We start from the raw sequence: 23,155 nt of genomic DNA on the forward strand, positions 1-23,155 counted from the left end.
ATTTTTTTCTTTGTCCAGCAGCAGGTCTGACATTCCCTTTCGCATGTAAGTGAATAAATCATCAAGGCAATTACTAGGCACTCGTCGTAATATGGAAACATGGCCATATGGATCCTGACAATCTCTACCTTCTCAATTACCGACCCTGCTGCCAAATCATACCAGTCACTGCATGGCAGTGTTAGTAAATGTGTATTCTGTTCCGGCATAAAGTCAAGCGCCTGCACGACGGGCAAGTACGTTAGAGCAGACCGGGTTGTGAGACGACATCAGCCAATAGTGTGCTGACTGACCCTTCTCTAGGACGACAACGAGGCAGTAGCGCCTTGTACACGAAGAGGACACTTGCCTGGCCATGGTCGAGTGGAAGTGCAGCCGTTCTACGAACGCTACATTAGTAACTTCGGAACAGTATAATTTCGCTTGTATTGGGCATTGGCTGTACTGATGAGACTTCTAATTCGTCTATCGCCAATTGCTTGCGACACTTCTGTTTTCATAAAGTTAAGTAATGTCATTTACCTTCCTGCAATAAAAATTAATTAATACGATTTGCTTGAATTGTTGCCTTGTTGCCTAGCGAACCAAGAAATCAGGTTTCCTAGGCACCCTATATTAGACGAGTGGGCAGGACACAACATATTCCGTCGAACGTTCTGCCACAGGGGAGTGTTTGATTATCTGGGGTTGTGGCAAAAGAGCAGCTGTTAACTTATGATGCCATTTATGAAGTGAATGCCCTAAGCTCTCCTCTCTTCCCCCCTCCAACAAGCTCTACTCTAACCTGAAATAGCCTAATTTGGATAACTGTTGTGATATATCAGTAGCAGGGGACATTCTCTGTAGCTTCGTCATGAGGACCAAATTACTTTCCTCATGTGTCCTCATCAAACAAAGATTGCTTTGGACTGCGCCTCTGGGTTATATGTAGTCAACCCCTTTTGTAAAGTTGTGTTGCTGTTATTACGAAGAGTACTTCAAAGGTACCACTCTCCAAACATATCAAGTGGCTACCACAAGAGTACTTCATGTTCTTAGCTTTGGTCAGGGCTATAACTGCAGCATCTGCAGTGGCCCTCTCACCTACCTCCATGAATGAGTCATCCCAAATAAATGTGGGACAGTTAACATTCGAGCATCCTGACAACTTTCCTTGCATACGGTTTAAATTCTACGAAAGCGATGATATTCAGTTACCTAAAGTGTTCTCTAAATTTTAATTAATAGTCTATGGCCCAGGGGTTCCCAACCAAATTTTCTCGAGGACACCCTCATAGAGCATGATTGTTACCTTGTCGTATCACAGTATCAAGTACCTAAAAAGCCAAATTAAGAGTCTTTTTATACGTTTCCTATTTTTGGTTATTAGAAAAAACATTGACATATTCATTACTGAAAAAATATTGAGCTTAAAACTTTTTCAATTTAGCCATCGATGTTATTGTTAAATTTTTGAGTATTGCTCAAAATCTATGTCTTCAAATCTCGGAGTTTAAAAAAAAATAAAAGTTGAGTATGAACTGAAAATGACAGGAAAAAAATTAAAACTGAGTGTATTGGTCTTTCAACTGCATTGAGTAGATATGTGTGAAAAATAAGAAAACACTAATTTCAAACGAGGTATTTATTTGAAAAAAATATAGTTATAACAGAGTACCCCATCAGTACACAATTTGTTTTAATTTTCATTTCTTAATGAGATGAGTTCAATCTGACCTTCGAGTCCATTGTTCCTGAAATATTTGGTTCCAAACTTGAAACTTTTACTCTGAAATCCGACCGCATGTCGAGCCGATTCCTGTATTTGTTTCTCATGAAACACATGGACGAAAATGCTTGCTCACACCGTTGTGTGGTTGAAAATGGAAGGATCCTTTTCATTGCCTTATCTCCAAGTTTCTTGTAGTCCTTGCGTGCTGATACCCAGAAGTCTGTAATTTTATCACCGATGAAAACGTTTATCATCGTACCACAGCTGGACAGATCCACAAGCTGATCTTGTTCTTCTTCAGTGAGGCCTTGGATTTTGTCTATTTCTTTTGTCTATCCCTGACGCCCAGATCTGACAATTTTTCACCACAGCACTAATCTTATCTTCAACTTCGATCATGTCTACGCCGGCCGCGGTGGCCGAGCGGTTCTAGGCGCTACAGTCCGGAACCGCGCGACTGCTACGGCCGCAGGTTCGGATCCTGCTGAAGGGATTTCGAATCCATCTGTCGTCAGGGTCAGGTTCAGGGTAATACTCTCTAAAAGTGATGGCTAGGCTGCGTAGGTGCTCAGCTACATTGACCTTGATCTTGTCAGGCAAAGTCTCCTATGATGATTCCAAGAATTGTTTTAAACTAGAAAAGTTAGTTAGTGACTCGTTTTCTATCCTTGACGCCCAGATCTGACAATTTTTCACCACAGCACTAATCTTATCTTCAACTTCGATCATGTCTACGCCGGCCGCGGTGGCCGAGCGGTTCTAGGCGCTACAGTCCGGAACCGCGCGACTGCTACGGCCGCAGGTTCGGATCCTGCTGAAGGGATTTCGAATCCATCTGTCGTCAGGGTCAGGTTCAGGGTAATACTCTCTAAAAGTGATGGCTAGGCTGCGTAGGTGCTCAGCTACATTGACCTTGATCTTGTCAGGCAAAGTCTCCTATGATGATTCCAAGAATTGTTTTAAACTAGAAAAGTTAGTTAGTGACTCGTTTTCTATCCTTGACGCCCAGATCTGACAATTTTTCACCACAGCACTAATCTTATCTTCAACTTCGATCATGTCTACGCCGGCCGCGGTGGCCGAGCGGTTCTAGGCGCTACAGTCCGGAACCGCGCGACTGCTACGGCCGCAGGTTCGGATCCTGCTGAAGGGATTTCGAATCCATCTGTCGTCAGGGTCAGGTTCAGGGTAATACTCTCTAAAAGTGATGGCTAGGCTGCGTAGGTGCTCAGCTACATTGACCTTGATCTTGTCAGGCAAAGTCTCCTATGATGATTCCAAGAATTGTTTTAAACTAGAAAAGTTAGTTAGTGACTCGTTTTCTATCCTTGACGCCCAGATCTGACAATTTTTCACCACAGCACTAATCTTATCTTCAACTTCGATCATGTCTACGCCGGCCGCGGTGGCCGAGCGGTTCTAGGCGCTACAGTCCGGAACCGCGCGACTGCTACGGTCGTAGGTTCGAATCCTGCCTCGGGAATGGATGTGTGTGATGTCCTTCGGTTAGTAAAGTTTAAGTAGTTCTAAATTCTAGGGGACTGATGACCTCAGATGGTAAGTTCCATAGTGCTCAGAGCCATTTGAACCATTTGAAATCTGTCTTTACCAGATGACAGACAAAATTTTTTGAAATAACAATATAACCGCCTTCAAAAAATTAAATTTTTTGATTGTCTGTGTTGGTAAAAGAGAACTAGGAAGCTTTCAAACATTGAATGTGTTCGTTGGTGGGACATCAAACTTACTAAATGAAATATCTGAAGAATTGGTCCTGTGTCTACATGATATTCCTGACCCTTTACATTTCCTGAGGAGCAAAATGCAAACCTGAAAATGAATTCATGGGTTCAGAATTCCTTTTTACCAGATTTACAGAAGCAAAAAAATATGTCGAACGAAACTTATGAATCCTTTTGAGAAATAACGTCCGATTAAAGCGTGGAATCTTTATTCAAAACAATGTCTCTCGACTGTTGGTGCAGGGTTCTTGATGAACGCCCACAACTTGTTACACAGGCTCTGACTCTTCTTCTCCCGTTCCCAATAACATACTTGTGTGAAACAGGATTCTCAGCATATGGAGCTACAAAGACAAAATACCGCAGTGGACTGGATGCTGAATATTACATGCGTCTTGAAGTCTCTTCTGTCGAGCCTGACAATTAATAGTTGGTCAGGAAAAAAAGCATCCGTAGCTCCAATTAAATGGAATCAGTTTTATCAATTTACAGCTTACTCAATACAGTGTTATTCTGTGTATTGTATTATTGTTGTTGTGGTCTTCAGTCCGGAGACAGGTTTGATGCAGCTCTCCATGCTACTCTATACTGTGCAAGCTTCATCTCCCAGTACCTACTGCAAACTGCAACCTACATCCTTCTGAATCTGCTTACTGTATTCAGTCGCATAGTGCTTTAATCATCTGAGGTCATCAGTCCCCTAGAACTTAGAACTACTTAAACCTAACTAACCTAAGGACATCGCACACACCCACGTTCGAGGCAGGATTCGAACCTGCGACTGCAGCGGTCACGCGGTTCCGGACTGAAGCGCCTAGAACTGCACGGTCACAGCGGCCGACCTCTAGGATATCAACCACCAGTTAACTTACCCAGATAGTGACACACATTAAAGCACTGCTTCCAGCCCACAGGGAGGCAAGCATGACCTGGACAGAATCTGCCTCACAGATTAACGAAACGAGCTTGCGAGCCAACAAGCATGGTAAATATCAGACTGATACCCAAGTCCCACATCATACACAAACTATACAAACATTTAGGAAACGTTTTCACACGTGCACATAAAATTTATTCTAGATGCAAAGAGATGTGAGGCACAGATTCCACCCTGGGAGTGGGGGGATTGAGTAAGGACAGGTAATCATAGTCTCTTTAAACTCTTAACCATCAAGAACCAGTTCCAGTTAGTTGTGATCCATTTTGCCTCAGGAGAGGATACAACAGCGTTATGACACCCACTCCCCCCTCCCCCCCCCCCCCCCCCTCGTTCCCAATCGAATCAGTGCTTGCACTCATGCCTGAAGGGGGTGACCTCATACTGATGTGTGGGCTCAAGTTGTTTGTAAATTTTACTAGATTTTTTGATCACTGAAGTAACATCACGTTCCCTCTCAAGCTGTGAAGTTTCATTTTTTTCCCTCGTTCCCTTCTGGGTGCTTCACTTGTTTTTGTCAGCTCCATATATGCTCCACAAGACATCTACAGTGCACGACAGCTGATACGTTGTTCTAATATTTGCCGTTTTCTCTTCTTTTCATTTCACACACTGAGCAAAACCATATATAGGAAGCTGGTGCGACCTATTCTTGAATACAGCCCGAGTGTTTGGAATCCGCACCAGGTCGGATTTGAGGAAGATATTGAAGCGATTCAGAGGCGGGCTGCTATATTTCTCACCGGTAGGTTCGAAAACACGCAAGCACTACGAAGGTGCTTTAGGAACTCACACGGGAATCCCTGGAGGAAAGACGACGTTTTTTCTCTGAGCAACATTACTGAGAAAATTTAGAGAGTAAGCATTTGAATCTGATTGCCGAACTATTCTACTCCCACCAACGTACTTTCCGCATAAGGACCGCAAAGATAAGATTCAAGAAACTATGACTCATACAAAGGCATATCGACAGTCGTTTTTCCGTCGCTCTATTTGCAAATGATACAGGAAAGAAAATGAGTCCCCTCCGCCACGCCCCTACGGTGGCTTGCGGTGTATTTATGTAGAGGTACATGTAGACATAGAAAGAAAGTAAGTAAGCCTCTACACATAGCCTAATGTCTCTCTTCTTATTCTCAAGGTTCCTATGCGAGAAATTCGATCGATGGTGGCAACATAACGCCTAATTTACACGATTCCATCTGATCCTGCAACGATGATACCCTCTTGCAGTCAAGAGCATAATCAACGAAAAATCTTATAGTACTTCTGCCCCTATGCAATTAATTGTTTTTGTATGGGCCCACTGAGAATATTACATTATCATTTGGGTAAAAAAAATATAAGAAAACTTTTTTCCAAACAATGTTTCATTTTCCATTTCTGAGGTGTAATTTCACAATATACTAAAAACCCACAGCAACCTACATAGTGACACACAAACAAGCAATCTTCGGATGCATATTTAAACAGAAAACTCATCCATAAACACATCTACATATAAGAATTACAGTAGACAAAGAGACATAAGGTGTTTATGTAGAAAACATATGACAAACATTTAACCAAAAGATTTGCTAAACAGGCAGTGAAAAACAAATAAATGTTATACACACACACACACACACACACACAAGTAGCAGACTGAAGGGAACACATATGAGAGATGAAACAGGATCCTGTCCTTTCTCCTATCCTTAATCAGAAACAATAGTGGGATGTATTCACTTAGAAAAACAAAACTTTGTACAAATCAGCCAACTTTTTGTAGAAACATAAACTTCAGATAGGATAATGTACATAACACACAAAAATTTACAGCATGGGGGTACATCGGTCATACATAATGGAGTTTCAAAAAAAGGTACCGGTACTCTGAATAGCTCACAGCGGGACAACGTCACATGAATGTTGGTGGCACTGACGCTATGGGTCTACAAATAGCGGAAACTTGGAACTGCAGAAAAATTTCAATATTTTACTTATAAAAAAACTGTTGTACAATTGATAGTTAATTAGAAATTTAGTTTCAGTGCAGCTGTAGAAATGTTAGCATATACATGTTTACAAGTAATTAAACGTCAACTGATAACAGTTGTAAGACTACAACACTTTGTACGACATGAAAGCTAAGTATTCTTGTAAACGATAGTTTCTATTTTCTAATGCGTCATTTATATTTCGTATACTAGAGCAGTGGCGAGCTGAATTTAGAACTTAAAAATGAGAAATTACTTTACGGTACTACTATATTTAAAAAGTTAGTTTTCATTATATATTCGTTTCGCGACTGCAACTTAACCTAATCGCATTCTCTACTGTATTGGTAGATAAAAAAATATACTGCACACGAAACTTCATATTTCGTGCAAAAAGAAACATTTGGCTAATTCGGTATTGTATATCTGATACACAGGTCAATGTGACCTGAATCGTCTCTCGTTTTTTGTTAAATGAAACCGTGAAACAGCAATAAGTCGCCTAATCGCAATATTTCGGTGAACAGGCACCACTAAATAGTATTTCTACTCCAAAAAATCATGACAATGAACAAGCCGCAGGGTAGTGAGAAACTGTTGACTGTGTGTTTCATGATAGGTACTATTATGAAGCAACCAGCTCGGACGAAGATTTGGCTAGGAGCATTTGGCGCTGTACTATCACAGTGCGTGTTGCTCTTCGATTATGGAGAAAGAGCAGCCGATGTTCAAAATTCAAAGCTGATGTTGCAGTACCACAGGCAGAGTTAGGACACTTCAAAACAATTTATGACGTTCAAGATCGCTTAAAAATTACAACTTTCATGTTACCGATTTCAGCGCGTGATTGTTATCTTCAGATGCGAGTAATTATCAAACAGCCACGTCAAGATCCACGTGGTTTCAGTTAAGGCCTTCTGAACATTACGAAGCCTTTTTTTAATCATGCATTCATTGGTATAGTTTAGATTAAGAACCGTGATATTCAGAATGCTTTAACTGAAATTGTTATAGGATATATCTCGAGGAACCTGTTAGTAAATTAATCGAATTTGAAGATGGTAATCAAACACTGAAATCGGTAATGTGAACATTGTGATTTTTCAGTGATCTTGGACTTAATATAAATTGTTATATTAACATTTAAAAGGTCGAACGCTTCCGTTTGGTATTATGTTATTTTTTAAAAAAATAGGACAATTGAGATATACAGTCGGCATCAATAAAGCAAGGAACAGGGTAAGTGACTGGACTGTGACCAGATGCGTGAGACTAGGCAAGAGATGTTGCAAATTTGCTAGTTTTAGTCTAGGTGTCTCCAGTAACTTGACTTTTGTAATGCCTCAGATGATCTCTGAGGTCCCTACAACAATAAAAATCAATCAATCAATGCTTTGGAGACTGTAGACAAAAGTGTATCGACAATCCAAGGAGTTCAGTAACATAAGACAAGACAAGGAAAATAGTGTAAGCTAAGTTGGTAGTTGCCAGGAGTAAAAGAACACAGAAGGTTCTTCTAATAGGGAGTAGCCATGGGTGGCGTATATCAGAACTATAGTACAGAACTCCAGGGGCAGTGTGCAGAAACAATACCAGAATGAGTTCCATAAACTTTTGTCTGTCACTTAACTGTACATGTTCACATTGAGCTCCAAGAAAGGACAGGCTATGCAACCCAGAATGTAGAAGCAGTCATCAGTTTCTCGGAGATTCCTCTCCTCCCTCATCAGCACATTGTATACAGTGTTTTAGTATACCCGTATGACATCTGTTACCAATTCCATTAACAAAACCTATTCCTTGAAGAAGACCCACTGTGTTTCCTCTCTCCACTTGCTAAACGTGCACAGCACAATAGCATGCCTTTTGTTTGTGAGCAGTATTGTACAGACACGTGGAGGCCTGCTGATACTACATTTAAGTTTTATGTGGCAGAGCAACTACAGTAAATGCTGAAGGATGCAGGCATTTTACTTAGTAGGTTTGTTTTGCTGTTTTTCATTCCTTCCGTGATGTTTAATTGCAAGTTCTCTGTAACTTGGCCAAATTCTAATTCTAATATTGGTTCCACTATGTTCAAATCAACACTAATTCCATCCTCTATCATGTTAAGAGACAGGTCCCTACCCATTGTAAAAGCAGGGCTGGATTAAGGCCCAAATGTCACAAGCTGCTGCTTGGGTTTCCAAGCTGGGAGGGCCACCAGAGGTGCCACAACTGTAAGATTTCTGTACGGGACGTATCACAATTAGTAACAGCCATTTGAGAGGAGATCCAGAGACACAAGATTTGAATTAAGTGCATATGGTAATTAGTAATGATAACTGATTTGGGTGAAGGTTTACAAAGGAAAAGGGAGGGGGGGGGGGGAGCAGCCATTGATGATTGCTTGTGTGGGAACATGTTCTCGAACCAGGCCTGTGTAGAGGCATTCACTGTGCTTCCCCATGTATCTGTTCTACTCTATGAATTTAACAGTGGATTTCCTTTTGCTACCTTAATTCGATTCCTTTGTTTTTAAATTTTCAAAAAGTTGTTTTAACATTTTTACACTTAACCAGCATTCCACCCTGAATTTTTACAGGTAGTGCCATGCATCTGCAACTGGGAGACTTGCCTGGCATAACAGTAGTTTTGTTTACAGCCACAGCATAGAGTTATGATTAAAATTCAGAGAACATGTTAGGTTTTTGAATGTCAGTACTTTCATATAACTTGACAATTTACGCAGTGCACTCAACAAAAATTTTCAGAAGGCTGGAATATTAGCTGTTCCATATTTAATTGACATTTCGAATGACATCTCGTGGCAATGACAGGAGCTGTGAGCTTTGGTCTGCATGACCACTGCCTAAGTTTGGTGTGAGTTACGGTCACTTGGCTGCATCACAGATCTTCCTAGCCACCCAATAACAGTAGCTCAAGCCAGCATAGCACATCTTCCTGTGTATGCCATCAGACCTTCCTCATGAAACAGGATATCAGTGAAAAACATATCAAAATACCTTCAGTAATGCCAGAGGTTAGCCTTCACATACAGATTTTGCCGGGGACTTTAATTTATAAGATGTGTGGGTGATTCCAAGAGTTCTGTCATTCACCACTAGAGGGCAATGTCATTACTTTCACAGTGACTCAGGACATTAATTCACCATAGTTCATCAAATTTGCAAGAAACATTTATAAATTATACTCAGAAAACTACTTTGTGAATCAGTCTATGTGTTAGTGAAAACCACATCGAAATGCCTACAGTAATTTCCTGAGAGTAAACTGAACATGGTGTGGGCCTTTAATTTATATATGTATTGAAGATCTGCCCTCCCTGTGACCATTTCGTGTCGTCTTCACACTTTATTTCTGCAGACATTTTGCTTTAGCTTCCTTTCACTTCTTATTGATTCATTTTTAAGTTGCATATACAGGGGCAATGTTCATGAGGACAATATTATGGAAATGGAAGAGGATGTAGATGAAGATGAAATGGGAGATATGATACTGTGTGAAGAGTTTGACAGAGCACTGAAAGACCTGAGTCGAAACAAGGCCCCGGGAGTAGACAATATTCCATTAGAACTACTGATAGCCTTGGGAGAGCCAATCCTGACAAAACTCTACCATCTGGTGAGCAAGATGTATGAGACAGGCGAAATTCTCTCAGACTTCAAGAAGAATATAATAATTCCAATCCCAAAGAAAGCAGGTGTTCACAGATGTGAAAATTACCGAACTATCAGTTTAATAAGTCACAGCTGCAAAATACTAATGCGAATTCTTTACAGATGAATGGAAAAACTGGTAGAAGACAACCTCGGGGAAGATCAATTTGGATTCCGTAGAAATGTTGGAACACATGAGGCAATACTGACCCTATGACTTATCTTAGATGAAAGAATTAGGAAAGGCAAACCTACGTTTCTAGCATTTGTAGACTTAGAGAAAGCTTTTGACAGTGTTGACTGGAATACTCTCTTTCAAATTCTGAAGGTGGCAGGGGTAAAACACAGGGAGCAAAAGGCTATATACAATTTGTATAGAAAGCAGATTGCAGTTGTAAGAGTCGAGGGACATGAAAGGGAAGCAGTGGTTGGGAAGGGAGTGAGACAGGGTTGTAGCCTCTCCCCAATGCTATTCAATATGTATATTGAGCAAGCAGCAAAGGAAATAAAAGAAACATTTGTAGTAGGTATTAAAATCCATGGAGAAGAAATAAAAACTTTGAGGTTCGCCGATGACATTGTAATTCTGTCAGAGACAGCAAAGGACTTGGAAAAGCAGTTGAACGGAATGGACAGTGTCTTGAAAGGAGGGTATAAGATGAACATCAACAAAAGCAAAACGAGGATAATACAATGTAGTTCAGTTAAGTTGGGTGATGCTGAGGGAATTAGATTAGGAAATGAGACACTTAAAGTAGTAAAGGAGTTTTGCTATTTGGAGAGCAAAATAACTGATGATGGTCGAAGTAGAGGTGATATAAAATGTAGACTGGCAATGCCAAGGAAAGCATTTCTGAAGGAGAGAAATTTGTTAACATTGAGTATTGATTTAAGTGTAAGTAAGTCATTTCTGAAAGTATTTGTATGGAGTTTAGCCATGTATGGAAATGAAACATTGATGATAAATAATTTAGACAAGAAAGAATAGAAGCTTTCGAAATGTGGTGCTACAAAAGAATGCTGAAGATTAGATGGGTAGATCACATAGCTAATGAGGAGGTATTGAATGGAATTGGGGAGAAGAGGAGTTTGTGGCACAACTTGACTAGAAGAAGGGATCGGTTGGTTGGATATGTTCTGAGGCATCAAGGGACCACCAATTTAGTACTGGAGGGCAGCGTGGATGGTACAAATCATAGAGGGAGATCAAGAGATGAATACACTAAGGAGATTCAGAAGGATGTAGGTTTCAGTAGGTACTGGGAGATGAAGAAGCTTGCACAGGATAGAGTAGCATGGAGAGCTGCATCAAACCAGTCTCAGGACTGAAGACCACAACAACAACTATTTCTATAGTATTCTCCTTTTTTGAACGCTCTTTATTGTTCTATTCGTCCATTGATCAGTTGAAGTGTTTCTTTTGACACTTATGATTTCTTGACAATATCTTTTCCCATATCTATATTTTACTTCCAACTTCCATGTGTACCCTTTTAATATATGCCCATACCTCAACTATCTATTGTGATCTGTAGTATTATATCTACTGCTTCAGAGTGCTCCAAATACACTATATCATTCCTCAGCATTTCAGTGCACTCGATACTTCTTCAAAAGTTTGTTCTTAAGCATTCTTCTAGTAATTACTAAATTGTGACTGGAGCCTACAGTTCCTTCTGGGTGTGCCTTAAAATGCAGTACTTGTTTTTGCAATCCCTAGCTATGATGTAAACCAACCTGGTATCTTCCTTTGTCTCTTAGCCATTTTTAAGTATACCTCGTCCTTTTGTGATTTCTGAAGTGCATTTTTGCCATTACTTGTTGAAATTTATTGCAGAGCTCAAGAATCCTTTCTCAAAATAATAATAATAATAATAAATATAATTCTTGCTTACAAACTTCAGTAATTGATTTTTATTATGAGGGATTTGATCATCTTAAACTGTGTTTACAACCCGAAGCTGGAGGAAATTTTGGTATAAGTGTGTCTGTCTGGACTTTCTTTTTATGGGAAATATTTTGACATAATGTGAAACACTATTTTTGAAATGTGTTGCACATGGCATCTAAGTTTTTAAGTCAATTTCAAGATTTTTTCAATTTTGAAAGGTGCTAGCCAATGGCACTTAGTTACTGGCCACATTTCTATATCCATTTTGATTATTTCAGTTGTTCTGACATTTTTCTCTTTCATATTTTTCATTGTTGATGCATAAATAAAAATATTCTTTGTCAAATATTTATATCTTAATTCGTTATGTTTTCAATGTAAGGAGAATCTTATTTTGAGTAATAATATTAATTTCACATGGCTCACTGGCCTGGTGCAAGTTTTTCAATCGGATGTCACTGTGGCGACTTGCTTGTCCCTAACATATTCCAGTTATCCAACTGGAGAAAGGGCACCTACTGTTTAACATCGAATCTGGACCACATGTTTTTTCTAGTGACTCCTCAAATCACTGAGAGGTGAAAGCTAGGTTAAAATGCAGACTGAAAAATCCAATGTCCGACCAAGATTCAATCCCACAACCTCTTGGTTTCCAGTCAACTGCTTCACCACTAGATCACAAGGTACAATTATTCATTATGTTAAAAAAGGTGAAATCAATAATCATACTCAAGTTATAAAATATGCACTTAGTGTGTGCTAATGACATTAAAATAATAATGGACTGAGTAATAATCAGTCATTTGGGGTCTATAATGAATATCATTTATACACTGTAGATTAAATGGTTGGAGTATGACAAGTCTTCAGACTGATTAACTTAGTTATATATGCAATTTCAAGTTATATATTTAAAAAATGGGAATTTCAGAAACTTGCCACCCCCCTCTCTGCAGATAAATTTCTGTCAGCATCTAGGAGTAATGTATAAAATGCAAAGGCTCATTTTATCAGCAATGTATCAATTTCTCTTGCAAATATTTTACACCACTGTCAAAATGCTAGGGTAGAAAAATGTTTTCAAATTGGAGATGGAGCCTATACATGAAAACAGGCTCAATGAATATAAGTGAATTTTACCCATTGATGTACAGGGAGTATTGCAATGGTACTTTTGTATCATACTGTTTCATTATATCAAATCATTCCTTGGTGTATTCTTAGGTAGTGATATCTAAACTCCAATATGTTTACATGAAGATTTTGTTGGATACATTTGCCATTTAAGTCATTTAATAACATCTCCTAACTTGACATAATTTTATGAAATGAGGTCATTTGTACTCCTGAGAAGACTGGTGGACTTGGAATCAGGTTAGATTATAAAAGTCATTTTCTTGTTCACATAATATTTTATAAAACTGATTACGGGTTTTGGCTTTTCAGCCATTATCGGATCTAAAAATTAGCAGTATCATATAGGCGTGTAGTCAGTATATTGGTAATCAGGTTCAATAAAATATTATGTGACCAAGACAATGACTCTTATAGTCTAACTTGATACTATTTATTTAACCAGCTAGGAAAACAAAACACATCACTCAATAGAATTCCAGTGTAAGATCATGCTGTTTTTAAAATGTAGCATCTGTATGAGGGATAGCAATAAAGTTCTAACTACCACCATGAAAAATATAGTTCACAATTATTTTTTTATGTGTTTGCTGGTACATATCTACCTACATACAAACAACAATTAATTATGTTGCCTTATTTTTCAAGGTTATAATTAAGGCTTTATGACTATGCCTCATATTATATTTTGAAGGAAACTAAGTTGTTTCAATCTAGAATTTAACTATGTCTCTCCACATCTCACATTTCACTTAAAAGAGGTATGATATGTAACTTGTTGTGAATTTCTTACAGAGACTACTGTGAGCCCTGAAGAGAAATTCTCCAGTTCAACTGCAGCCCCAACAACCAAAAGCAAAGTTGGAGATTTTGCCAAAACTATGGATGATATTGCCCATCAAGCAGCTGATAAAATGCACATTCCATATTGGGCTGTTGTTGCCATAATAATAGGTATGTTTAAAGCAAAGCATATTTGTACAAGTGTGCACTGGTTGATAAAATGGCATGTTTATCTTGAAGTATCTTTGTAGATACGTGCACTGTTTCATTTTATGATTATTTTATTTCTTTCTAAAGTGGGAATATTAAAAACTATTTTCTCATTGTATTAAAAATAAATCAAGTGTAATTATGTTGCGGTAATGGAAGTTCCAGGATGAAGTCAAGAAACATAAATGAGGACAGGTAACCACTTACCTGCAGATGACTAATAGGTGGCACATAGAATACTTAACACATTTTGAGGAAAAGAGAGTGGAAAAGGAGACTAGAAAAAAGAGAGAAAGCTTGAAAGATAATGGGATTTTCTTACTTACTATATATGTATATGCAGCACAACATCTGCAAATATATTTCTCAGCTTGCAGTTGAGCAATAGCTTTAGACAGCATAAGTAGTCCTCATATTTGTGAAGATTCCTGCAGTCTCAACAAGCAATGTGTACTTAAGTCAACTGAACAATGGTTTCCATTTCAGTTTCTAAGTCAGTAAGATCACATGGCTTTATATTATATACAATAATAATAATATTTGCACTGCCTTGATGACTTGCATAATTTTTGGTTTTTGTTGTCAGAAATATCTTTCTCAGTGCTCTTCTGACCACAGGAAATGGCTAAGTATAGCCACTAGTGTAATGAAGCTGAAAATAAACTGGTATTCTCAGTGCCGTACAAGAGCACATCATGTACTAAACACTTTATTTGTGAAGCGAGGCCATTAAAAATCTTACTGTTACTAAAGTACTGGTTACTGGTACTTCCCTACCATACTCAGGTTTGCATGCTCATAGTGGGTACTGTCTTTTCATCTAGTATCATGACTATGATACACACTGTTAGGTTTCTTCCTTGTGTAACGTATCATGTAGAACATGTGATGTGCAGCTCATGTGAAGATTTCTAGTTCCTGCAAAAGATTTCTACTTGTAGCTCTTGGGTAGACTCCACTCACGATTCTTATGGCTCTTTTCTGTACACACAACAATTTTTTCGCATACGGCTGATTTCCCCAAACTATGGTTCCAGATGCCATAATGGCAAGAAAATAACCACAATAAGCTTATTTAATGGTTTCCATTTCTATGAGAGCAGACAATGTGTAAAGTGTAAGTCGCAGAATCCAGTCCTTTGCATAGATCCAGAATGAGGTTGGACCAGTTTAGTTTCCTATCAGTATTAAGCCCAGGTATTCTGAACTATCCACCCTAGCTGTCTGCTGATCACCCGTTGTTTCTCCCATTTCTTTCTCTGTAGAGGTTGTGTGAAACTGAGTACTGTTTGTTTTTGTGTAATGAACAGAAAGAACATTTATGTAAATCAGTTCACAGTATCCCTATAAATGTTATTAGATGACACCTAAAGTTTTCTATTGCATTATCAAAAAGTAGTGTAGTATCATCAGCGAAGATGGTGAATTACAGTATTCTGTACAAAAGGTAGATCATTAATAAAAAAATAAAAAGTAGGGGGCCCAGAACTGAGCTCTGGGGCACTCCACATGTGATAGTACCCCATTCCGACGATGTTGGGACACAGCCTCAATTATCCCGTACAACTTCCTGTTTTATGTTTGAAAGGTACGGATCAAGGCACTTGCCTACTACACTACTTATATCTAGATATGTAGCTTTGTGTGTCAGATGTTTTTGTTAGGTCACAAAATGTTCCAACCATTGTCGTCTTTTTGTTGATAGTCTCCAAAATCTTAGCAGCAAATGCAAATATTGTACCTTCTGTTCATAACCCATTCTGATATCCAAACTGACTTTTGCTGATGACATTATGCTCACTGAGATGCTTAAAAATCATAGCAGGCATTACTTTCTCTAAAACCTTGAAAAAACTTGTCAGTAGTGAGATTAGCCTATAATCTGCAGTGTCTGGCTTATCTCTCTTCTTATACAGTGGTTTCACAACTACATACATAAGCCTTTTGGGAACTGTTCCTTGCTTCAGTGGTGCATCAGAAATGTGGCAAAGTATTTTACATGCATGGCTGCAGCAGTATTTTAATAATTTTCTAGACATGTTGTCAACTCCAGTAGAGCTTTTACATTTCAGAGATTCAGTTACTTTTCCAGTTTTTGGAATAGTAACTGCTGTTATCTGGATCTGTTGTACTGTGCTGGGTGCATTGGCTTGCAGACAGTTAGTGGCTTAACTTAAGCCTTAAGACCCTATTTGCTCTGTTACTGTTAATAAATGTTTGTTGAATAGATCAGCAATTGCTTTTGGATAACTAACAAGATGATCCTCATTTTTAATTTGGATATTTTCACCATAAACTGCATTTTTCCCTGCTTCCTTTTTTTTTACAAAATTCCAGATAGTTCTTATTTTATTGCTTGAGTGATCAGTTTCTGCCTTCAGTAACATGTTCTTTGATGCCTGTATGGTTTTGTTAAGAACTGCATTGTACAATTTGTAATGCCTAACCTTATGTGGATCATTTGATCCCTTGGCTGCCGCATAAAGCTCCCTTTTCATTCTACAAGTATTTTTGATGCCCTTAGTAATCCAAGGCCTGTGAACTGACTTAAACAGTTTTTCTCTAACTTTTTTAGGAAATATTTCATCAAACAGACTTGCAGCTTCATTGGTAAATATATTAAATTTGGAGTTTATGTCAACATCAGCATATACAGGAGACAAGTCCTCATGCTGTAGTTGATGTTTAAAGCTTTGCATTATGTGTCCATCTATAATTGTAATGTATTTACAAATGAAATTTATTTTTCTTTGTACATTATTTGGTTTTTGGTGAGGAACTGCCCATCATGATCAAAGTAGCTGTTTATAATATTTTTCACAGTTTAATTATTATTATAAGCATCCTCAGTGCTTTATTTGAAGCATAGGGTGGGAGGGAGAGTTTCCAGTATTCCTTCAAGGTACTGTCACATACCTCTACAATCGAGCATTGTGCATTCTTATCTACAAATATGTATCTATTAAAGGTTTGAACTAGCTGTTATTCTAGTTGGGCCATCTATGACTCAGGTGTTCACGATCTTTTCTGTTCCTATTTTCTATTAAAAAGTCCACATTAAAGTCACCTTTTACAATGAAAGATTTAGTTTGTCTAGACAGATGGGACAAGAGTAGTTCAATATGGCTCTGAAAAACATCCAGACATTCAGTAAATTGGCAGCACAATAACTGTTGTGCTGTCTGCTATTACCTCGATGCCACACACCTCAAAGTGCTGTTTTACACAGTATTTGCTTAAATCTAGAGACTGATACACTATTTTATTTCTAATAAATATTGCAACACCACTCTTTCTTATATTAAATCTACAATAATGAGCAGCTAAACAAAAGTTCTTCATCTGTAAAATGTGGATTCCATTCGTGATCACTGTTCAGAGAAAAACAGTATATCAGGTTCACTTCCATATTCTTCATCTTTTAGGCATACTAGCGGTTGGTATGTTTTACTCTTCAGACCTCATATTTTGATGGAATGCAATGTTTGATACTTGCTCACAATTGTGTTTGTACATTTGTTTGGAGCAGTTTTTCTCAGTATACTAATTAGTTCTGCTTGGGATCCTGGAGGCTCATTTTGAATACATGAGAGAGATGTTTCATCCAGTTCTGACCACTTTTCTCACATGTGATTCACCATGAAAAATGCTGAGTTATCTTTCTGTTGTGTGTGGGATGAGCTACTGCTTGTGCTGTGTGTGGTAATGTTTCACATGATGGTTCTGGTACTGATGGCACTGCTGTATTGGATGATGCTGGTGACACTGCTGTTTATGACACTGGTCCCATACATTGAATTATGCTGTTCATTTTCTCTCTGCTTGTAAAGATTTAATTTCCCATCTAACACACAAAGTTGTTTCCCTCATTATTCACATGCTTTCTGTGTCTGGCATGTTGGCATCTGTCCAATTTGCCTATATCAAAGATGCTCTGTGGGAAGTTGCATGCTGGTCTGCCTTACACCACAGCAACATGATTCAAACATTCATTCACAGTCATGACACACAAAACATTGAAGATATGCCTTCTAGTGGTTGATCAAGATCAACAACAGCATCTGATGAGAGTAGCGTACAAATTATAGCTTTCAGCTACCGAAAGCAGACTGCAAGAGAACTACATACTGTCTTTTTCGAGGCAGCTGTGTTGACTCCAGTAATATGTAACCATTTTAACCATTTTGAAATTATCTGTTTGTCATCTAGGCATCCATTGCATACAGCAGGACAAACTCCCCAGTACCTTGATGAGTATAGAAGGTTGACAAGAGAATACTTAGAATGGAATCTGGATCAGTGTTGTTGGGTTCTCATCTCCAACGAATGTAAGATTTGTCTCATTCCTGAAGATCATCATAGGATAGTGTGAAGGTAGTCATGTGCTAATACATGTGTCAGACATGCTATTTCCATTTGAGTTCAGCAGGATTGTTGTTCATCATATTTTCGGCTAGATGTCAGATTCTCTTTGCTACTGTGGAAAGTTTGAAAACTGTATGAAATACGGACAAGATCCTCCAACCTAATGTCCAACACCCAAGTCAACATGTTGGTGATGGCTTCACCTTCATAACCATCTCCCTCCACAAGGCAGGAATCGATTGAATGGAACAGGCTGTGGTCTGCTTATGTCAACCCAGTTGAACACACTTCAGACTAGCAGAAAACAGCAGCTTATTATGACAGTAACCCCCCCTCACACAATGGATGATGTCAGGAGAGCTATCACCAAAACATGGGAGCAGCTTCAAAAGCAACTAGCACCTTGTGGACAGCACGTTACAACACAGCTGCAGATTTTTATTTCACATTTCTGCTCATTTGAATACATTGCCTTCATTTTTGTTATTGGTCTGTTTTTATTTCACAGTACAGAATTTCTTTTTTATTTCATACTGTTTTTGCTTTCATTCTCTACTCCCTTGAATTTAAGCCAACACATGTTCACAAATATGAAGGTGGTGTCACTCTCATGTCTAATTGAATCTGCTTCAGAATTCATCTGATGTATTGGCAGAGCACTTAAAAAATAGTAAGCAAATGACACTTTGCTTCTGAAATTATAATTGAAAGGTTATGTAAAAGATCTGTGATTGAACATTCTATTTTCAATTATTGAAGAGGAACATGCGCAAAAATTTATGAAAAGCAAAGTGAAGCAGATATGAGCAACAGGCAACTAGAGGCCAGGTGAGGGATAAAGGAGTTGTACTTCTGCAGTTTCTCTGGATATGAGGGACTGATGGTACTTTTTGTGTTTCTGCCCAAGTTGACATATACATTATGCACACAAAATATTGATGAGTTACTTCTGTGCTCTAGAAAAGACAGTAGTGCATAACTGAAAGAAGAACATAGTTGAATACCATTTTTGTTAACTGAGGAAAAGCTGTCCCATGCATTGTGTTTCTTCTACTTCTTCATCACTTTCTTCTTCTGCATGAACACTGGCTGGAATCCTGGCAGCAGCTGGCTAGCTCCTGATACTCTTCTCATGGAGAATAATTTAGGAATTGAGTGATCATTCCTTCAACCCTCTATTTGAATCACAAAAAAAATTTTTGTGCTGAAAAAAGAAAAGCCACCAGATAAGGTGACCTCCTCAGCCATTTACTGACTGTGTGGGTCACAAGCAATGTATATGACATGCTACAATTTGCTGGTAAGTTTATAATAAGCTTACAAAATAACAGCACAGTTCTAAGAGTGAGTAGACAAGATATGCTGATTCACTAAGAATTATTGTAGTAGCTCCACTAAACCTAATGTCTAGCTCTCAAAGATATCACAACTATGGATCATTCTCCACCGATCTTTGTCTAACTCCAGCACTTTTCATTGACTTATGCCAGACATCACACAGCATTTGCCTCATTCCAAAACCTCATCAAGAGTGTTTCTTAGACAATTAGTCTCCCTGTCTTCCGCAAGATGACTGTGAATGTCATACAACTTCCAACAGCCAGTCGCAATCCCATTAGTTTTTATTATTCTTATAAATATTGCAACAGTGACCAAGAAGACTGATTTAGCAAGAGCTCTAAAGAGTTTCAATCATACTACATGAGAACCAAAATTCATCAATATTCATCTGCCTATTAGAATCTTATATTGATACATTGAGTAATATGACATAGAGAGCCCAACTCTTTTTATGCTCCCATAAGAAAGTCTGAACTAATGTAACTACACCTGCTTATAACAAACCAGAATAATCCACAGAAACTTCTGATTAAACAGTAGTTCCATAATTATATACTAAACTGTAACTGAGTGATATGATGTGCTTATCTTGGAAGAAATTTTTCTCGCTTACTGTGAAAGATTGTGAGTAAGCAGTTAAGAGTTACTGACTATATGTTTTAACTAATTAATGGAAAATCTCATATAAAGATGTGAAACAATTACTAACAAAGAGATAGGGGGGCTGGCCAGTACTTACCTCAGCTCAGTACAGCCGATAGAAACACAAAAAACAACCGAAAATTTAAGTTCCTAGCTTTCAGAATAAATGTTCCTTCATCAGGGAGGAGAGAGGGGAAAGAAAGGGAAGAAGGGAAAGTGGATTTAGTTACTCACAACCCAGGTTATGAAGCAACAGGGAAAGGAAAACAGGGAGGGTAGCTAGGATGGAGGCATGGTTCATTGATACCATGCCTCCATCCTTACTACCCTCCCTATTTGCCTTTCCCTGTTGCTTCATAACCTGGGTTGTGAGTAACTAAATCCACTTTCCCTTCTTCCCTTTCTTTCCCCTCTCTCCTCCCTGATGAAGGAACATTTATTCCGAAAGCTAGGAACTTAAATTTTCGGTTGTTTTTTGTGTTTCTATCGGCTGTACTGAGCTGAGGTAAGTACTGGCCAGCCCCTCTATCTCTTTGTTAGTAATTGTTTGACTATATGTTTTGTAAATGGACAGATAAAAAAAATCTACTCACAAAGTGATGGCAGAGGAACACACACACACAAAAGGATTTAACTTTTACAAGCTTTCGGAGCCAGTGGCTCCTTCTTCTGGTGGAAGAGTTGATGGGGAAGGAAGAGGGGTGAAGGAAAAGGTCGGGAGAGGTTTAGGGGAAGGGGTACAATTTAGAAAAGTCACCCAGAACCCCGTGTCAGGGGAGACTTACTGGACAGGATGAGATGGAAAGACTGATTGTTGGGGACTGCACTGGATGAGACTTGAATCCCCCCAAATCTCAATTGGTGCAGTCCTCAACAATCAGTCTTTCTGTCTCGTCTCCTCCGGCAAGTCTCCCCTGACCCAGGGTTCTGGGTGATTTTTGTAAATTGTACCCTTTTCCCTAAACTTCTCCAGTCCATTTCCTTCACCCCTCCTCCTTTCCCTTCAACTCTTCTGCCAGAAGAAGGAGCCACTGGCTCCAAAAGCTTTTAACAGTTAAATCCTTTTGCGTGTGTGTTCCCTGCTGCTGCCTGGTGAGTAGATTTTTTTACCTGTCTATTTACATTATATTATCAATAAATGATTATTTTGCTTGTTAGACCGTATGTTTTGTCAAGAAACAAGCTGAAATAAAAATTCATTTGTTTTTAATAAGAATGAAATTATTTTTAAAGTGTTATGTGTTAGAAAAATGATTTCGGATGTCACAGGTCTATACTGTTCATGTTTTAGGTGTTTGCCTGATATTCCTCTGCATCTGTGTGTGCTGCATCCGACGATGCTGTCGCAAGAGGAGGACAAAGGATGGCAAGAAGGGTCTGAAAGGGGCGGTCGACCTCAAGTCGGTACAGTTACTTGGCTCAGCGTACAAGGAGAAGGTACCCTGCAGCATGCCGCCCGCCTGCGCGTGCATGCCCCTTTCTGCTGTTTACTCACTCCCTGTGTCTCTGTCCTATGGACTGCAAAATAAAATAAGAGTGTTGGCTGCAATGGCTAAGATGTTTGCTCCACTATCTATGGCTATTTCATGTTATGTGAGATAATTGTAGAGGTTTTCGGAGCTTTTTAAGATAACTCTAATGACTTTGCACTGAAGTGGCACAAGAAACAATAGTGTTTCTGCAGTGATTTTGAAGTAGAATGATAAGTTGAAGAAAATCATCTCAATTTTCAGACCACACTATTCCAGATAAAAATCGTGTAATATCGACAGCTGCCACCATAATTTTCACAAATTCAAATAATGATGTATAGGAATGGCAAGGTGTCCATCTTATACAGGCAAAGCAGAAAGTCCTGGATTGATTTTATGCATGCACAGATAAAGTTGCTTGCAGCAGGTCAGCCCAATGATGACACTGACAAGTGAGTGACATCATCGATTGTGAGGAGCCACGGTTATCTTGTAAAGTGATGCGTCTTTTCCATATAGCCACTAAGTATAACACTTTGTTTTTGATCAACATGTATTGAAATTACATATCTGTGATCAAATCTTAACTCCCCATGTAAGTTCTGGTTTCAGCTGCTTTGCCTATATAAGGCAAATATACAGGGCAGTCAGAAACAGTCTGGAAAGCTTGTAAGGGTGCTGCAGGATCAGTTGTCCTGAGAAATAACTGTTAAAAAAAATTTGAGGGTTGGACCATTTCCCAACTAATTAGCTTTGAAGTTAGCCAATCGGGACACTGCATGCACAAATTCAAGCGATCTGCGAGAGTCACTGCTTCGAAACATGCTCTTCATTTGGTTTCCTAAAAATGAACAAGAGAGTGATACAAAAATTCGACATGGAACAGTAGTAAAGGTCAAACCCAAGCCAAAGCCTGAGCAGTCACGTACACTATCAGCTACACTGTTAGAACAAGTGATAGTAATTGTATGTGGCGGGCCACTTGAATTTGCAAACACAATGGCCTGATTGGCTAACTTCAGTACCAATTAATTTCGAAATGGTGCAAGTTTCAAATTTTTTTAAACTATTATTTCTCTGCACAACATACCTTGCAACATCATTATAAGCTTTTCAAACTGTTTCTGAGCACCTTGTATATAACATCCCTGACAGTCAGCCCTTTAAATTATAAATACGTTGAAGGTGACAGCTCTCCAAAGCTTAACAGTTCACTGGAATCAGTGTGATTTTAAAACCAAGAAATTATCTTGTCATGTTGCCTTAAAAGAATCATAGGGCACAAAGTA

General features: G+C 38.7%; 1 protein-coding gene across 6 annotated transcripts in view; it reads left to right on the forward strand.

Moving 5' to 3' along the window:
• The window catches only part of LOC126278032 (synaptotagmin 1-like), a 942,194-nt gene that overhangs the window by 784,453 nt on the left and 134,586 nt on the right, over nt 1-23,155 (forward strand). For 4 of the 6 annotated variants that reach the window (XM_049977766.1, XM_049977768.1, XM_049977767.1 and 1 more), the window contains 2 exons: nt 13,849-14,007; nt 21,686-21,831. In XM_049977766.1, coding sequence (XP_049833723.1) covers nt 13,849-14,007; nt 21,686-21,831 — 305 coding nt within the window. The remainder of the gene's footprint in view (nt 1-13,848; nt 14,008-21,685; nt 21,832-23,155) is intronic. The other 2 variants (XM_049977770.1, XM_049977771.1) reach the window with 1 other exon arrangement.

Source organism: Schistocerca gregaria, chromosome 6 (genome assembly GCF_023897955.1).
Source record: "Schistocerca gregaria isolate iqSchGreg1 chromosome 6, iqSchGreg1.2, whole genome shotgun sequence".
Taxonomy (NCBI): domain Eukaryota; kingdom Metazoa; phylum Arthropoda; class Insecta; order Orthoptera; family Acrididae; genus Schistocerca; species Schistocerca gregaria.